At 43.9% G+C, this 15984-nt stretch overlaps 1 protein-coding gene across 1 annotated transcript in view; it reads left to right on the forward strand.

Annotated features, from left to right (window-relative positions):
• ALDH9A1 (aldehyde dehydrogenase 9 family member A1) overlaps positions 1–15984 on the forward strand; it is a 54372-nt gene that overhangs the window by 17355 nt on the left and 21033 nt on the right. The window contains exons 4-5 of the mRNA XM_088459052.1: positions 5251–5380; positions 9861–9995. Coding sequence (XP_088315178.1) covers positions 5251–5380; positions 9861–9995 — 265 coding nt within the window. The remainder of the gene's footprint in view (positions 1–5250; positions 5381–9860; positions 9996–15984) is intronic.

Here is a 15984-nt window from a genome sequence, read left to right on the forward strand (position 1 = left end):
TCTGGGTCAGCTGTCTTTGACAGCGTGGCTCTTGAGACAGCCGTCTTAAGGTCTCAGGGTTTCTCCAGTTCGGTCATTGGTACCATGTTTAGGGCACGCAAGCCTGCTTCCGCACGGATTTACCATAGGGTGTGGCACACTTACTTTCGGTGGTGTGAATCAAGAAGCTATGATCCTCAGGTGTTCGGGTTTCCAGAATCTTGGAGTTCCTTCAATCAGGTTTGGACCTCGGCTTACGCCTTGCCTCTCTGAAGGTTCATGTGTCTGCTGTGTCCGTGTGGTTTCAACGACTGATTGCTACACTGCCAGATGTTCACACCTTTTTCCAGGGTGTTCTCCGGATCCAGCCTCGCTTCGTGCCTCCGGTGGCTCCTTGGGACTTTGCGGTGGTACTACGGGTCTTGCAGGGTCCTCCTTTTGAGCCGCTTGAGTCGGTGGAACTCAAGTGGCTGACATTTAAGACCGTTTTTCTCCTGGCAATTGCTTCTGCCAGGAGGGTGTCAGAATTGGGGGCGCTTTCCTGTCGCCCTCCTTTTCTGTTTTTTTTTTCACCAGGACAGAGCGGTGCTCCGCACTCGTCGTGAGTTTTTGCCCAAAGTGGTTTCCAAGTTCCACATTAATCAGGAACTTGTTGTGCCAGCTTTTCAGTCACCTGATCTTTCAGTTGGTGAGGCTTCCTTAGATGTAGTCCGGGCACTTAGAATCTATGTGGACCGGACTGCTTTGGTTAGAAAATCTGATTCATTGTTTGTCCTCTTCGGTTTTCACGAGGGGTTGGCTTGCCAACAAACAAACGTTAGCCCATTGGCTTCGTTACGTTATTTGTGAGGCTTATGCACAGGAGGGTTTACCTGTGCCAGCCTCTGTTAAGGCTCATTCCACTCGTTCTGTGGGTCCCTCTTGGGCTGCTAGACGTGGTTTAATATAAATGGTATGTTTTGCATTGTATGGAAAGTGAGTGTTTTACACCTTTTATCCCATCACCTCATAATATATTCCCTGCAACAGCCCAGCATGATACTACCTATTTAATGTAACAATATACACCCCACCAGAATTCTGTACATGCAAACTGTTCTGTACATACCCCTCCATCCTTAATTTCTTTAAATACTTACCTGATGGTCCTCAACTTCTGATCCACTCTCAGCTTGCCTCAGCAGTGCTTTCACTATCATTCTCTCCAACCTGCTGCTGCTGGCTTTCAGAGAGCTGCTCTCCCCACACTCATTCTCTACACAAATGGTGCAGGGACTGATGTCAGACCATGACACTGCAGACAGAGGGACATCCTCATCCTGCTGACCATACATCAGTCTGTTCATGGTCAAGATCTAAAGCTTGTCTTTTTGGAGCTTCGACTGAAATAGATATGACTCCATAGTAGTCTCCTCTCCATAAAGATCGTCTGGTCATCATATTGGCACTCCGTTATCCCCTTAATTTGCATACCCTCTATCGCTACTACTTAGGCCAAAGTCTGACAGTGATCTGCCTCTGCCCAGAGACAGCCGGAGCAGTGCAAGTAGTAACTACCAACTTCCACAGCGGTCCTGTCATCCTCTGAATACACAACTCAGACTGAGCCCAGTCTTGCTGTAAGAACTGTTTATGTGCAGCAGCTGGATTCTTTATCTGCTCTACAGCCAAGGCTGATGTGGAAGAATAGCCCTGCCTCACTGCAGCCCTTGTATGCCATGAGGAACAGTAAATCCTCCAGTCTCCTTTAGTTGGATATCTCTGCACTGTCTATCCAATCTGCCTCCTCGCCTTCAACTGCCCAGAGGGGCTTATGCCCTTTTCTTAACTGCATCTTGCATCATCATTTCTGATGAGTTTGCCCAGTGCTTGGAGGCCAACTGGTGTTCATTCTACACAAGCTCCTCAGCAGGAGTAATGTATCCTGCCTCGCCTACTTCTCACTGGCAGCCTCCCTGCTGACCCAGACTTTCCTGGAAGTGATACTCTGCATACACTGTTCAACTGTTCAATCAGTCTATGACCCAGAGGTCCCTCTGGTGTAATTTTATGCATGCACAGAATGACACGCACTACAGGTGGGGGGGGAGGTTGTGCTGGCAGGGAACACTCAGCACTCCAAATAGAAGCCCATAGGCTTTAGAAGATTGAGATGCCCTGGAATTCATCGCATTCCAGGGCTTGGTGTATATGAATGCGGTCAAACTCACATTTTCGGAGTTTGACCGCATTTCTAACACTGCTGCATCCCATCCAATGTGCTTTATATAGAGCAACATATCACGCTTTGTCCAATCATATTCCATATATGGTACTAAATCTAATCATACTGACAGTATATACCTATAATTCATAAAACATACTTAACAGCAGGAATCAGGCCTGCCATCAGAAATTGTGGGCCCCCTCTGCCCGGAGGTATGCTGCAGAGGTGGGCAGGGCTGTGGATAATGTTGGTGGAGCTACTTCGGTTTAAAAATTCTCAGTTTGGACTGTGGGGGCAGTAATTAAGGATGGACATCTGAAGCCCACCATCAAAACTTTCACTAAGTAACCATTGCATTAAAAGTTTTTAGATTAAAAAATTTGTTTGCATGCGCAAAAGATCCTTCATGCGCAATAGCCCTATTTCAGTGCAGCGCTCAGCATAAAAAAAACCCATCACAACACCATCAAATCTTTACCATTCGATGGTAGCAAACATCACAAACCCTACAAGAAAAACTGATCTGTGACCATCTCCATGGCAGTTGTTGAAGGCTGGTTGGGTGGACTGGCTGGACTAGGAGGGATGCAGGGAAGACTAGCTGGCTGGACTAGGGGAGCGCAGGGAAGAAAAGTATCTTGGATGCTCTCTCTCTGTACAACATTACGATGATAAAATATAGTGTAGAACTATAAACCTTTTTTATATTAAAAGCCTAAAATACCCAAAAAGAAATGGGACTTCTTCCACCCCAAGGTAAAGTAATGGAAATATAGCTATGGCAAAGGAAGTGGATGTAATTTAACCTGTTTTGCTGTCCTTTACATGAGAACATAGAAAATGCAACTTGATGAATGTGTCTATTCCAGCTTCAAACTCTAAACTTTTTGTGATCACTTAATTCTGTCTATACTGAAAATATTGGCCACACCCACTCGTTACAGTTCAAATATGAATTAAATGTCCCTCTTTGTTACAACTTAAATATATGAGTTGGTTAAGTAATTAAGGGTTATTTGGGTGTAACTTGCTCTGTTCTCTTAAACAGGGTTTGTGCCTCTTCCTTTTTAAAACTACCAAAATCTTGGTCTAGGGTTGTCCCTGATAACCAGGAACAGTATTTGGCTTCTTCCTCCACTTCAGACTGACTGCATAAGATCCACTGTTAAATTAGCAGGTCAATAGTGTTAAGCTCCCAAGTGGCGTTTGTCGCATCTTCTGCAGTGCAGGCCGATCTGAAAATTGGAGGAACACCATGCTTGTGGATACAGCAGGGAAATGACCTATCTGGGCAGTCGTGCACAAGATTGTGTAGTGTACAGACCGCTCAATATTAGACTGTCTACCCAGCTTTAATGTAGGCTACAGTTGTCTGGCTGCTACTAAGTCTTTCATTGGGAACAAACTGCTAATGACACCTGTACTATATCTACTGTGGCAAATACAAATTCTTACATTTTATGTTGAATTCATGTCAAAACTCTAAAGGTGGATCCACCCTATACTGTACTATCTGACCTGTGGAGATAAATCACAGGTTCATATAAGCAGCTTGCATTTAGCCTAGTGACTAATTACATGCAGTAACATTCCTCTTTACACTAAATTACTCTTTAATCCTATACTAATTGTTAGAAAGTAACTTTTTTTTTTTTTTTTTTGTAAGGCTACACATGAGCCAATAAACAGATTGGCAAAACATTCCTATTCCTTCACTTTATTGCTCTCTTGAGCACTGTCCTCTTGGAGCTGTAAAATAGAACTTTTGCAATGCTCGTAGATGAGCAATACTTAATGTTGACTTACAAATACTTATAAGTTTTTATTAAGGGTTTGTTGTCTGAGGGCTGCAAGATTAAATTCTTGCCTTAACTGAATATATTGGGGTACCCAGTGCCAATAGCTTCATTCAGTTCTTTGTCACCTTGATCACAAGATGCTCTCCCATTTGAAGGGAATGGGTTAATGTAGGTAAGTTGTCCATTAAATAGACACAAATTACTTCCCTAACAACCAAAAACCCCTTGTTAAGTTCGATCTATTATCCACATAGGGAGTTATGGGATATGGTGCAAGAGATGCCAACACCAGAATCCTTACACTAGTCAGAATACCGGGTCGGCACTGGCGTCCCGACCGTAAGTACTGTGGTTAGGGGGAGGGTTAGGTTCAGGCACCAGTTAGGGTAATTATGGGGATGGTTAGGATACCAACCAACAAAGTGTTTGGTATTCTAACCCTATCTAGATTCTGACCACCGGCGTCTGGTATGTATTCTGGGAGATATACAATTATACGTACCATGCAGATAGCTGGCACTATGTTGCTGCTTCTGAAATTATCTTCCTGGTGCCTTCCATATTACCTTTCTGTATGAGGACTGGAATATTCAATAAACAGACTTATTTATTTTTATTTTTTAAATCCGCTTGCAATCGTAGCAGTCTCTCTGTCTTTATCTTTCAGGGGTGATGTTCTCTTAAATCTTACTGTCTTCTCACCTGCCCACTGTAAACATACAGCAAGCATAATTTGGAATTTGAGCTTGTAGAAACTTGCTGTCTATAAAATTTTGGTAATATTCATAAAAACTAGAAATTCAACGTTGTTTTTTTTTTTTTATAACACAACCTTAATGTAGTATAAGGTGCGCCACCATACGTAATTCTTTACAAAAAATTGTGTCATACATGTGGATATTTAAGTACTAGGCTATAAAATCGCCTTACTCCCCCAACCCCCCCCCCCCCCTCCTCCATTATATAGTAAGTGCTTATGAGAAATCGCTACAAATCTAAAATAGAAGCATATATTTGCAATTGTGAAAAAAGTGGCTTGCTGTAATGTTTACACAAGTGGTTAAACCCAAATTTACCTAATCTACAATGAGCAGTGATGGTGGTTTCACATTTTAATCCTGTTCTCCCTGTCTGTACTAGGCAAGGGGAGGATCTATTTCATTTACTAATCAAAAAAATTAAGATTGCTACTGACAAAATTGATGCAATACAAACACTTTGGAAATTGGGTAAAACTCTCTGCTAATGGTTAAATCTTTATTACAGGAGCGCAGTGAAGAACTTGCTACAATGGAAACTATTAACAATGGGAAATCCATCTTTGAGGCTAGAGTGGACATTGAGATTTCCTGGCAGACCTTGGAGTATTATGCTGGTCTTGCTGGGAGTATGGCTGGTAAGTGTTTATTTAGGAGTTATAGATAGATTTTTCTTTTCTTATGCTGAATATTAAACTCCTTTTTGAATCCCATTTTCTTGTCTTGCATAAAGAATCTATCTGCAATGCTCCATCTTGCAGATGATTGTGTTTGAGTATTGGCAAAAGTCAACATGTTTGAAATCCTTGTTTTGTCGAATCCAACCCAAAAATGATTGGGGATTTGAACATTTTTGACTTTGCCGGTCGTCTTAAATCTCATTAGAAGAATCAGACAATTGATGTATGGGCTCAGACTTTTCAAGCCAGGAATTTGTACTAATTTGTTAATTAACAAGTTTAATTTTTTTTACACTTTGTGCAGTCACTCTGTAATATAACATGACACTTATATCCAATTAATGTCCTCACTACCAGAAATACATCCCCATCCCTCACTAACTAAAGCTGGGTCCCAATCATGCAGCAGTCCAGTCATTTTCCCTGTGATGGGTAATACAGTTAATCTGTAGAGCTTTGTTATACAGGGGGCATGTTATAGTGAGGGTTTACTCAAGAGTGTGTGTGTGTGTGTCAAAAAATCTTATGGTTTCACATGTCCCGTTAAGGCTTCTTACACATGATATGAAATTTCACAAAACCTATGGAATTTCTGCCAGTCAAACTTCAAAAAGCAATGAAATTACGATTGTTAAGGCTGACTTGTTCCTTGCGTAATACAGCTATGGTATGCCATGATACCATGTGGTTAACTGCAGATTCAGCACTCTCATAGAGTAAGATTGCTGTCACTTACAAAATGGTGGAGCTGCTAATTCACAGAATTGTGTGCTCATTGGAATACCCATAGTCTATGCATCTGAGGTCTGAGTAGTTATTGGCACACATCTCACTCAGTGCCCACAATCTTCCCATTCAGTCACCAAAATAATCCCACTGGGTTCCAACATCCTTCTCACTCAATACATCCATCTCGCTCATTATACACATTCAGCTTCCTAATTGCTAAAACTATCATACTGCCTATGCATGTACACTAACTTTGCCTCCATGCTGCTATAACTTTCCAATCCCTACAGCTGTTTGCTGTCCCTACTGTGCTAGACTGCATGCCCTCATCTGCACAAATGACTTTTCCCATGTGCACCGCCCTGTCTTCCTGCATCCGTGCCACTGTTTCCTTCCATCTGCATCACTGCCTTGCCCCCAGCCATGTCACTGTCTTCCCCTCATTTATCTTCCTGCATCCATGCCACTCTGTATTCCCCATTAATGTTGCTCTGTTCCCCCAAACCGTGCCACTCCCCCATGTACACCAGTTTTCAACCTATCTGCATCACTTTAGCTCACCCCATCTATACTGCTTAATATTCACCCTCTCCACGCCTTTCTTTCTTTCTTCTCCATCCACCATACTCATCACATCTGTACAGTTCTGCTGAGACCTCAGTTGCATAGACTGCATGTGTATTCCAATGAGCACACAAATCTGAATTAGCAGCTCCACCATTTTGTGAGTGACAGCAATCTCACTCTGAGTGCTGAATCTGCAGTTCACTACAGGGTGTGATGGCATACCATATCTGTATTACGCAAGGAACACATACATTAAGGAGTCAGCCTTAATGATAGCAATGAAATTACATTTTGAAGTTTGACTGGCAAAAATTCAATAGGGTTTGTGAAATTTCAGATAATGTGTAAGAAGCCTTAATGGGGCATGTGAAGCCGTAAGTTTTTTTTTTTTTTTTTTTTTAATTAACTATCTGGGTTTGGAGGCGCAAACCGGGCCATCTGCAGGGGAGAAGGGCAACAAAATGGTACACTAACGCAGGTGGAAGAGGGGCCATCACGCAGGAGGTTGTTTTTGGAGGTGCAGAATGAGACTGCTGCAGGCATGCGGGGCAGCAGTGCAGTGCAAAGGGGCATCGGAGGGCTCACCAGTACTGCGCATGCACCTGAGAATATAAAATCAATAAGTCACAGATGCATGAATGCAGCAATGAGATCAATCTATGCTAAAAATTTAATCTCCCGATAAGAGCTGTCCTTTGCTGTGGCTCTGGTCAGAGGGACTTCTGGGCTTAACATCCAGAAGTGCTTCTGGCGGCGTCCTGCGCATGTAGAGCATCCTGATAAAGCCCATAGGCTTCTATTTGGTAACATCACCTGAAGGTGAATGCAGTAAAACCCCTGAAATTGCATTTTTGGGGTTTTACCGCATTTTCATCTTGGTACATCCCACCCTTAGTTTGACTTTCAAACCCTTCTTTTAAAGTAGTGTTAATCTAACCCAAATGAATGCAATTTTACAATTTTAAGTTTTCAGCATCTCAAATGAGCGATATGAAAAGATTTCTGTTGGTTAATGTTACCACAGATCTGTCAATCTAAACAGATTCTTATGAAATCTTTATTTTTTTGTGAGGCTTCTCAATACCAAATACTAAGAGTAAATAAGTGTTCTTTATCCCTAACTGAGGACTACCAGAAAACTTTCCTTCTAAACCTATTAGCGGTATTCATATTCAATGTTTGTTTTTATTTAAAACTATGCAGCACACAATTTCTTCATATGACAATTTTCATATTTAAAAAAAAAAACATGGGTATAATTGACAAAGGGCCATTCAACTATGTATCTCTATATTCAGCATGGATCAAAGACCTTTGTTACAGACCAACTTGCAGCAGCAAACTTTCGGCTCAATTCAGACCTGCTCACTAGATGTATACGCTCAAACCCAGAGTATGCAAAGGCAGGCGATCGCACGGCAGGACATAACGCCCACTGTCTTGGCGTGTGTTCGCAATGTGTATGCAGATGCCCACCAGCCTGTCTTAAGACACCCACTAATGCACATCATGTCCAGGAAGTGTATGCAACCATCGGTAACAACGAGTACCATCGGTTGGATTTCACACTGAAGCACTTACAGTAGGGTATGGTCAACCACAAGCACTGCAATTGCATCCAAGTGTCCAATCCAACTTATATTATGATGCTCTATCAATTGTGCACGCCTCTGAAACGGCATTGAGATGTTCAGGCATGCTTCCATTCTCAGCACCACTTCCCAGTTTCCATCGACCAACCTGTTACCACCCACAGACTACTTGTCCTATCACGCAGGCTATCGAGCTATCTATGCGCAGCAAGCTAACTCTTCCCGATCACCTGGACTAGTTCGCATGTGCACTGCACTGCTTGCACAGACTGCAAACCATAGGCAGCTACGAGCGAACGCAGCCTAGCGAGCAGGTCTGAATTGGGCCATCTGTTCCATGTTGAAGTGGAAGCAGATCCTTGCATTTCTAATCTCCCACAGAGAAGTGTGTTAATCTCCAATATACACAGTAAAACCAACTCACTTAGACATTTCAGTTGTGATTAATGGGACTTGGAATGCTTGGAATATGAGCACATATTAGTCCATGCATGTATAATCCAATGTCTCATTGAGTCCATTAGGATGAAGTGTATCTAAATTTAAAATCCATGGGGGACTGTTTGGCGGGAATCTATTCCCGGCAGCGGAAGCCCGACAGCGCTGGAAATCCCGATCGTCGCTAAGGTAAGTATAAACTAACCTTACCTTAACCCTCCTTAGGCAGCCGGCTTCCCGATTGTATACAGTTTGGTGCGACTGCAGCAAAGATGAGTGAGGACACATCTGTAACCTTTTCAAATCAATTTCCCCCTTTTTTTTAGTTTCTTCAAATTATTCTAGAAGTGTGAGGGTCAAACTAATAGTTGTTGCCTAACCAGGACCAAGCTCCTGAAAGTTTCACTTCCCAAAGCTCTGCATATGTAAAATTGGGCAAAATCCTATTTGGAGGTTTGACTATATTTTTGCCTTTGCTGCATTCTGCCCCAGGTTGTAAGGACAGGGGCAATCTAAGATTTGGATCTGGTAACAAGTGAGTCTCTCAAAGGTCTCTCTCACTCAAAAACATTCATATTCCAAGGATTAAGCTGTGGCTGTAATTTGAGTTGGGTTGGATATTAAGAACTGAAATATTTAGAGTAATGGTACTAGCTACCTTAGGACCCTCAATGCTCATAACAAAAGCTTATTCAGATTGCTCTAAGGTGTGTGTGTGTGCACACTCATGCCATGAGATGCCCTATGAAAGTAAATCCATAAATAAGCAGCCACTTGCCTACAGTATATAGAGCTGCACCAACATTCTATGGTTAACCGATTGGCATCTATGGGTTAAGACTTTCTTTCTCACTTATTGTCAACATCCATTCCCAGGACAAATAATTTTCTTATGCTGTGTATTTAACCAGAAAGTTATGATCTAAGACCATTCTATACCCTTTAACATTTTAATTGACCCCTTTAAAACACATCTATAGACAAAATGACTGCTAAGGATAGTAGTTTTTACCTTGAAAACCACTCTTCTGAAATACTGTCTGTGTGGTGGTCACTTGACTGACTAGTTATGTTGCAGTTATTTATATTTTCCCCTCTCTCCCCACCTACAGGCCAGCATGTGCAGCTTCCAGGAGGATCATTTGCTTATACAAGGAGGGAACCTCTTGGAGTTTGTGTAGGGATTGGCGCCTGGAACTACCCTTTCCAGATTGCTTGCTGGAAGTGTGGACCTTCCCTAGCTTGTGGTATGTTCACTACCCATTTAAACCTTTATATGAATATGAACACTTTCTATTCTAAAACTATCCTTTTTTAGATATTGCAATAAAATTATCCTTAATTTCTTATTGCCATGGTAAGAAATAATCTGGCTGTGCCCTGATCACATCCAGACATCGCTATCAGAGCTGCTATGTTAGAGAACTGCGATCGGTAGACTGCCATTCTACTGCATGTGCTTTCTGCTGACAGACTGTAACATGGAGCGATAGCTGCTGTGTTCCCCCATACATGCATTCAGGGGATCCTTGGTCATTGCGTGTAGTCTATGAAAACTGGTGTTTTTCGAGGGGATATCCCAAATTTTAGATACATGGGAGAGTATCAAGCCTTGGAGAGAAGCTCACTGGTTGGTAAAGTTATTATAATTCTTTGTTCTTTAGGGTCCTTGATATATACACACACACACTGAATCAGAACCTCTATACACTCCTTCCTATACCTTCTAATATCCTGCCTATACCTTTTAAGGATGACGCTAATTTGCGTACAGTCATACAGTAAATAAAGACTTCAGTCCTGGAATCTGTGGTTCTAAAGCACAAGTTTTATTCAAGTAAAAGTAGTCAGTTACACGCTATTGATCCAGACACAATTTGGCGCAAAGGAATTATACAGACCCAAGTACAGTATACATACGCAGCGCTTCCGGACCAGATGTTAGGCATCAGCAAGAAACCCCTTCATCAATCAGCATTCAGCACGAAAACTAAGACCCAGTGTGGGAGCACACATATTTATACCCCCCAGGAATAGACAAAACAATAGGGAAGTTTGTTGCTGCTGCCATTGGTTCCCAAAGGGGATACATCTGTTACAGAGCGTTTAACAGGCTGATTCAAATAGACCCAGCCCAGCCTCCGACAACTGAGGGTCCCTGGATTCCCGCTGCATGCATCATCCTAACAGTTGTTAATAAAATATACATTTTGTTGCTTGAAGTCTCTGCGGTCCATAAGTTGAGAATGCATGATGCGATCTCCCCACCGATAATACCGGAATACTGTGGAAAGAGTACGCATCAGTACAAAACCAAACACTGCTTACTTATGTATAAAACCTTGGTTACCAAACAATCTTTATTTCACAGCATTTATACTAAATTAACAAACTTAAATCTTAATAGCTTATGAAACCTTGTATGTAGATATGTAATGTGTGAGTATGCGGGGTTTGATATAAGGACGCTAGTTAACTTGGTGCAGATGCGTGCGCATAAAGCTAATAAACAGCGCTTTTATATAGGATCTTATGCATTCGCTAATATGCGACTAGTTAACAGCGCATATGGTGCGTATTAATGTGTATATGAGAAATGGTGAAAGATACAATCGCATGGTGCTAATATTAAAATCGCCATATGTACTTAATTGTGAGTTTAACTAAAATGGCTCTTGGGCGGCCATTCGCAAAATGGCATCTTGCGATCTCATTTCCAAGATGGTGTCTTGCTGCCAGTCGCATGATGGTGTCGCTGCGATTCAATTTTAAACTGATCTTGTCTCAGCCAATAATCCAGCTTCGACAATATATATCCTGTTAGTTTTTTGTTTGGTGCGCAGGAGTGCACATTGCTGACAGTGGGACTGCTGCCGCAGTCCCAAACAAGTATGTGGTTTTTTGGTTTTTTTTTCTCCATGAGTAAGTGTCACGAGCTGACCGGCTCAGCATCCGTATGGACGCCCGTGCTTCCTACTCAGTCTTCCTTCGCCGGTGGCGCACCACCAGTGAGGGAACTGTGGCGATTTTCAGCAGGTCTCAGACTGCAGCCGGGGACGTGAGTAAGTTTGTTTCCCACGGCTGCTGACGCGAGGAACCACGTGGCAGTCCATGACTCCGGTGGAGACTTGCCGGAGGACGCTGTAGTGAAGAGCCACGTGAAAAACTGCCTCCCACACTAGACCACCGGGACATGAGGGATCCTGACAGCTGGTGGATAAGTACATGGTGGTGGCCATGTCAGTGTGCCAGGTGGATCCATACAGGGGTGGTACACTCTCCCCTCCTTTGACCCAGACGCTGGTCCAGATTCGAAGCGTCTTGGTTGCTCCTCCCAGCCTCCCTCTGAGTCGGCCAGAGACCACTCTCAGGCGCGCTCGGTGGCTATGTTCTCAGGAAGTTGGGTCAGTCTCCCTGTATACATCTCCTACGGTGATCAGGTCATACAGAGCTCCATATCCTACTTGGCCTGAGGCTGTTTGTAGTTGACTAAAGAACTTTCTGCATATAGATATTGTGTATCATTGCATGTGATTTGTGATTCTGCTGGGTTTTTTCATACTGCATTTTATTTTTAATTTTTATTTCTGAATAACACTATTATAAGCTATCACTACTGTTTCCCCTCATAAACACTCTACTACAGGTGTGTGGGTTATATTTGGGTGTGAAACATTAACACATAAAGACTTTGCAGAACACTGGTGATATTATGTCCAATGAAAATAAGAAACAGGTGCTGGTGTCATGCATGGCCTGCAAAGCGGGGTTATCCCCACAGGATTTCATAAAAGATGGATTATGAGGTCACTGTTTTTAAGGAGTCACCATATCAGTCAAACCTACCAGCTTCTGGGCAGGAACCCCCTTGGGCTTCCTTTTCCCAGATCATGGTGCAGGTTGCAGATCGGTTGTTGGCTCCTAGATCAGTCCTGATGATGGGGTTTCCTCATCAACTGCAACCTACTATGTTTATGCCCCCTATGCATCGGTCTTGGATGGACATGTCTGCTCACTCAGGTCAGGTTATGGCTTCATCCTCTTAAGCTTTTCAGCAAACGCTGCAAGCAGCTAGACCGGTACAGCCAGAAGGTGGTCTGCCTCATACTATCACTCAGTCCAGCCTGCTGATTCTGGTACATCTTCTGATGTGTGGGGATATACAGGACTCCTCTCTGGAATCTCTTGTGGGAGAGGAGGAACATATTCCAACAGCAGAGGTTCCCTCCCTGAGTAGGGCATTCAAAGCTGTGCTAAACATAGATGATTAAGAGCCAGTACAAAGAGGCTACAGTATTCAAATGCCAGAAAGTGGTGAAGGCTGAATTTCCCAAATCTGAGCACCTCTTGGAACTTACGGGGGCAGCATTGAGTTCTCCATGTAGGAAATTCCATATTACAAAAAAGGTTGCAGCCTTATACCCCTCTCCATCAGACAAGTGCGTTAAATGGGAAGTTCCGCCATCAGACACGCATGTGGCGCTCCTGACCAAATGTGCCACATTGCCCATACCAGCTGCATCCTCTCAAGGGTTCCAAGGATAGGAGACTTGAAGCCTGTCTCAAGGCAGTCTTTTCTCTATCAGGAGCTGTTACTCGCCTGGCCATGGCTACGGCCTAGGTTTCTAAAGCCATTGAGGAATGGATTAAGGCACTGGAAGACTCTTCCAGGGAACAGCGGGACATTATCTCCTATATTAAGGAGGCAGCATCCTATTTGGGAGAGGCAGCGTTGGATGCTGGTATATAATCCTCTAAAGCAGGGGTGGGGATCCTTTTTCCTGTCGAGGGCCATTTTGATATATAGAACATCATTTGCAGGCCACGGTCCCTCAATGTGACGTCACACGGGGCGGGGCCGCAATCACCATTAATTACAACAATACCCAGAGCATCCTAAGGATGCTCAGGGGAGGTGTAAGGGCAGCAGTGTACAGTCAAAAGGGTCCTAAGGATGCTCCTGGCAGCACTGCTGCATTGTTTGGGCAGCACAGATGGTGTAATGGTTAGCGTTACTACCTCGTAGCACTGAGGTCATGGGTTTGATTCCCACTATGGCCCAAACTGTGTGGAGTTTGTATATTCTCCCTGTGCTTGCATGGGTTTCCTCCAGGTACTCCGGTTTCCTCCCACACTCCAAAAATATACTGGTAGGTTAATTGGCTCCCCACAAAATTGACCGTAGTGTGTATGTTTGGGCATGTGGTAGGGAATATAGATTGTAAGCTCCACTGGGGCAGGGACTGGCCAGTGAATGGCAAAATATTCTCTGTAAAGAACTGCAGAATGTGTGCACTATATAAATAACTGATTATGAATAATACTGGCTGCAGGGTGCCATTCTGGGCACCCTGCTAGCCAGATGAGGCTCGCAGGAAAAAAGCTCTGAGGGCCAGACCAAATGATTCCACAGGCTGTATACAGCCCCAGGGCCTGAGGTTCCTCATCCCTGCTCTAAAGCATCAGCAGTCTGTTTTGGCTCGCAGAGCCCTTTGGTTAAGGGACTGGAAAGCCGAAGCAGGGTTCAAAAAAGCCCTGGAATCCCTTCCGTTTACGGGAGGCATTCTGTTTGGCACAGAACTGGACAAGATTGTGGCTACGTTGGCAGCCTCTAAGACAGCTGGTCTACCTTCAGCATTTGCTCCCAGACATAGGATGACTGCCTTTCGGCCAGCCTTCTTCCAGAACCAGTTCGTGCAGGAAACTGCAATCTAACAAATTCTGGCCAAACTGACAACCGGTTTCCAGGTCAAAGGATGAACCTACAGCCTGATGGGGTGGGCCTCCCCCTGGGGGATCCAGGGTAGGAGGCTGACTTCTTCAGTTTTCAGACACCTGGCATCTAACAGACGCATGGTTACGGGAGGTGGTCTCCCAGGGGTACACCCTTACTTTCTGGAGAAGTCCCCCGCAAATGTTTTTCTGCACAACTCCGGCAGCGGAGTCTGTGAAAGCCTTGGCCCTTCAGCAGGCTATTCACTCTGCTGGTATCTGGTAATAATCCAGGTCCCAGTGAATCAGTTAGGAAAGTGTTTTTCCAGCCTGTTTGCTTCAAAAACCCAATGGGTCTTACCAGCCTATTCTGAACCTAAAGGGACTCAACACATCTATCTGGATGCCCAAGTTTCGTATGGAAACCCTTTGGTCAATTGTGTTAGCAATGGAAACTGGGGATTTTGTGGTGTCTTTGGCACATGTAGATATAAATCCTGAATGTCCAATTACACCGTCCCAACAACTGTTTCTGCGGCTTGCGGTGCTGCAGAAACATTCCAATTTCAGGCACTGCCTTTTGGTTTATCAACAGCCCAAAATCATTGCAGTAATGACAGCCTGCCTCAGGTGTCAGGGGGTCATGAATACTACCATACCTGGACGATCTCCTGTTATTGGAGTAATCTCCAAGTGTTGCAGCATCATCTCAGACTGACTATTGCCTGTCTACACAGACACAGCTGGATCATAAATTGGAAGTCTTCTTCTTCCAGGGCAACAGATGGTGCATCTAGGGGCATGCTTGGATTCTCTGGCACGGAATATATTTGCCATACAAGATTGCGGCCCTTCAGTTGCAGATACACAGGTTTTGTTCACAGCCGTCAGTATCTGTTCATTTAGCAATGCAGGTTCTGGAATCCATGGGGTGGGGGGGGGGGGGATTCAAATGTGGATTGTGGGTTTTTTTTTTTGTTTTTGGGTGTGATAATTAATGAGCACCCAGTTTGCTATTCAATTGTTCTGGGTGCTCATTAATTATCGCCGACTATGAGACTGGGTTTGACCATGTAAAACTGCTAAACCCATCTTAATTTCTGGTTGGGGTGCACTATCTGCAGTTGGCACGCCCTAACCAGGGTGTTTCAGACATTTCTGCTTGCGCGCGTGTAGAAATGCCGGCGGCTATCGCGCCCTGACAGAGCAACAATTGAAAAAAAAAAAAAAAAAGCCGGCAGAACATTTGAATCTCCCCATGATGTTCACCTTCGACATCGTGGAATATGCCCAGTTCCACTCTAGACCATTGCAGCAGTTAATCCTCTCGCACTGGAACGGGGAGTACCAATCAATAGTCAGACGATCCGTCTCTTGCTAGTTTTTCAACTGTCCCTGTCTTGGTGGTTACAGACAGTCTATCTCAGCAAGGGTCGCCCATTCTGGATTCCAGATTCGGCGCTCCTCACTACCAATGCCAGCCTCCGGATGCAGCACAGTGACAGGTCGACACACATTTCAGGG

Source organism: Taudactylus pleione, unplaced genomic scaffold (assembly GCF_031769625.1).
Source record: "Taudactylus pleione unplaced genomic scaffold, aTauple2 ptg000889l, whole genome shotgun sequence".
Classification (NCBI taxonomy): Eukaryota; Metazoa; Chordata; class Amphibia; order Anura; family Myobatrachidae; genus Taudactylus; species Taudactylus pleione.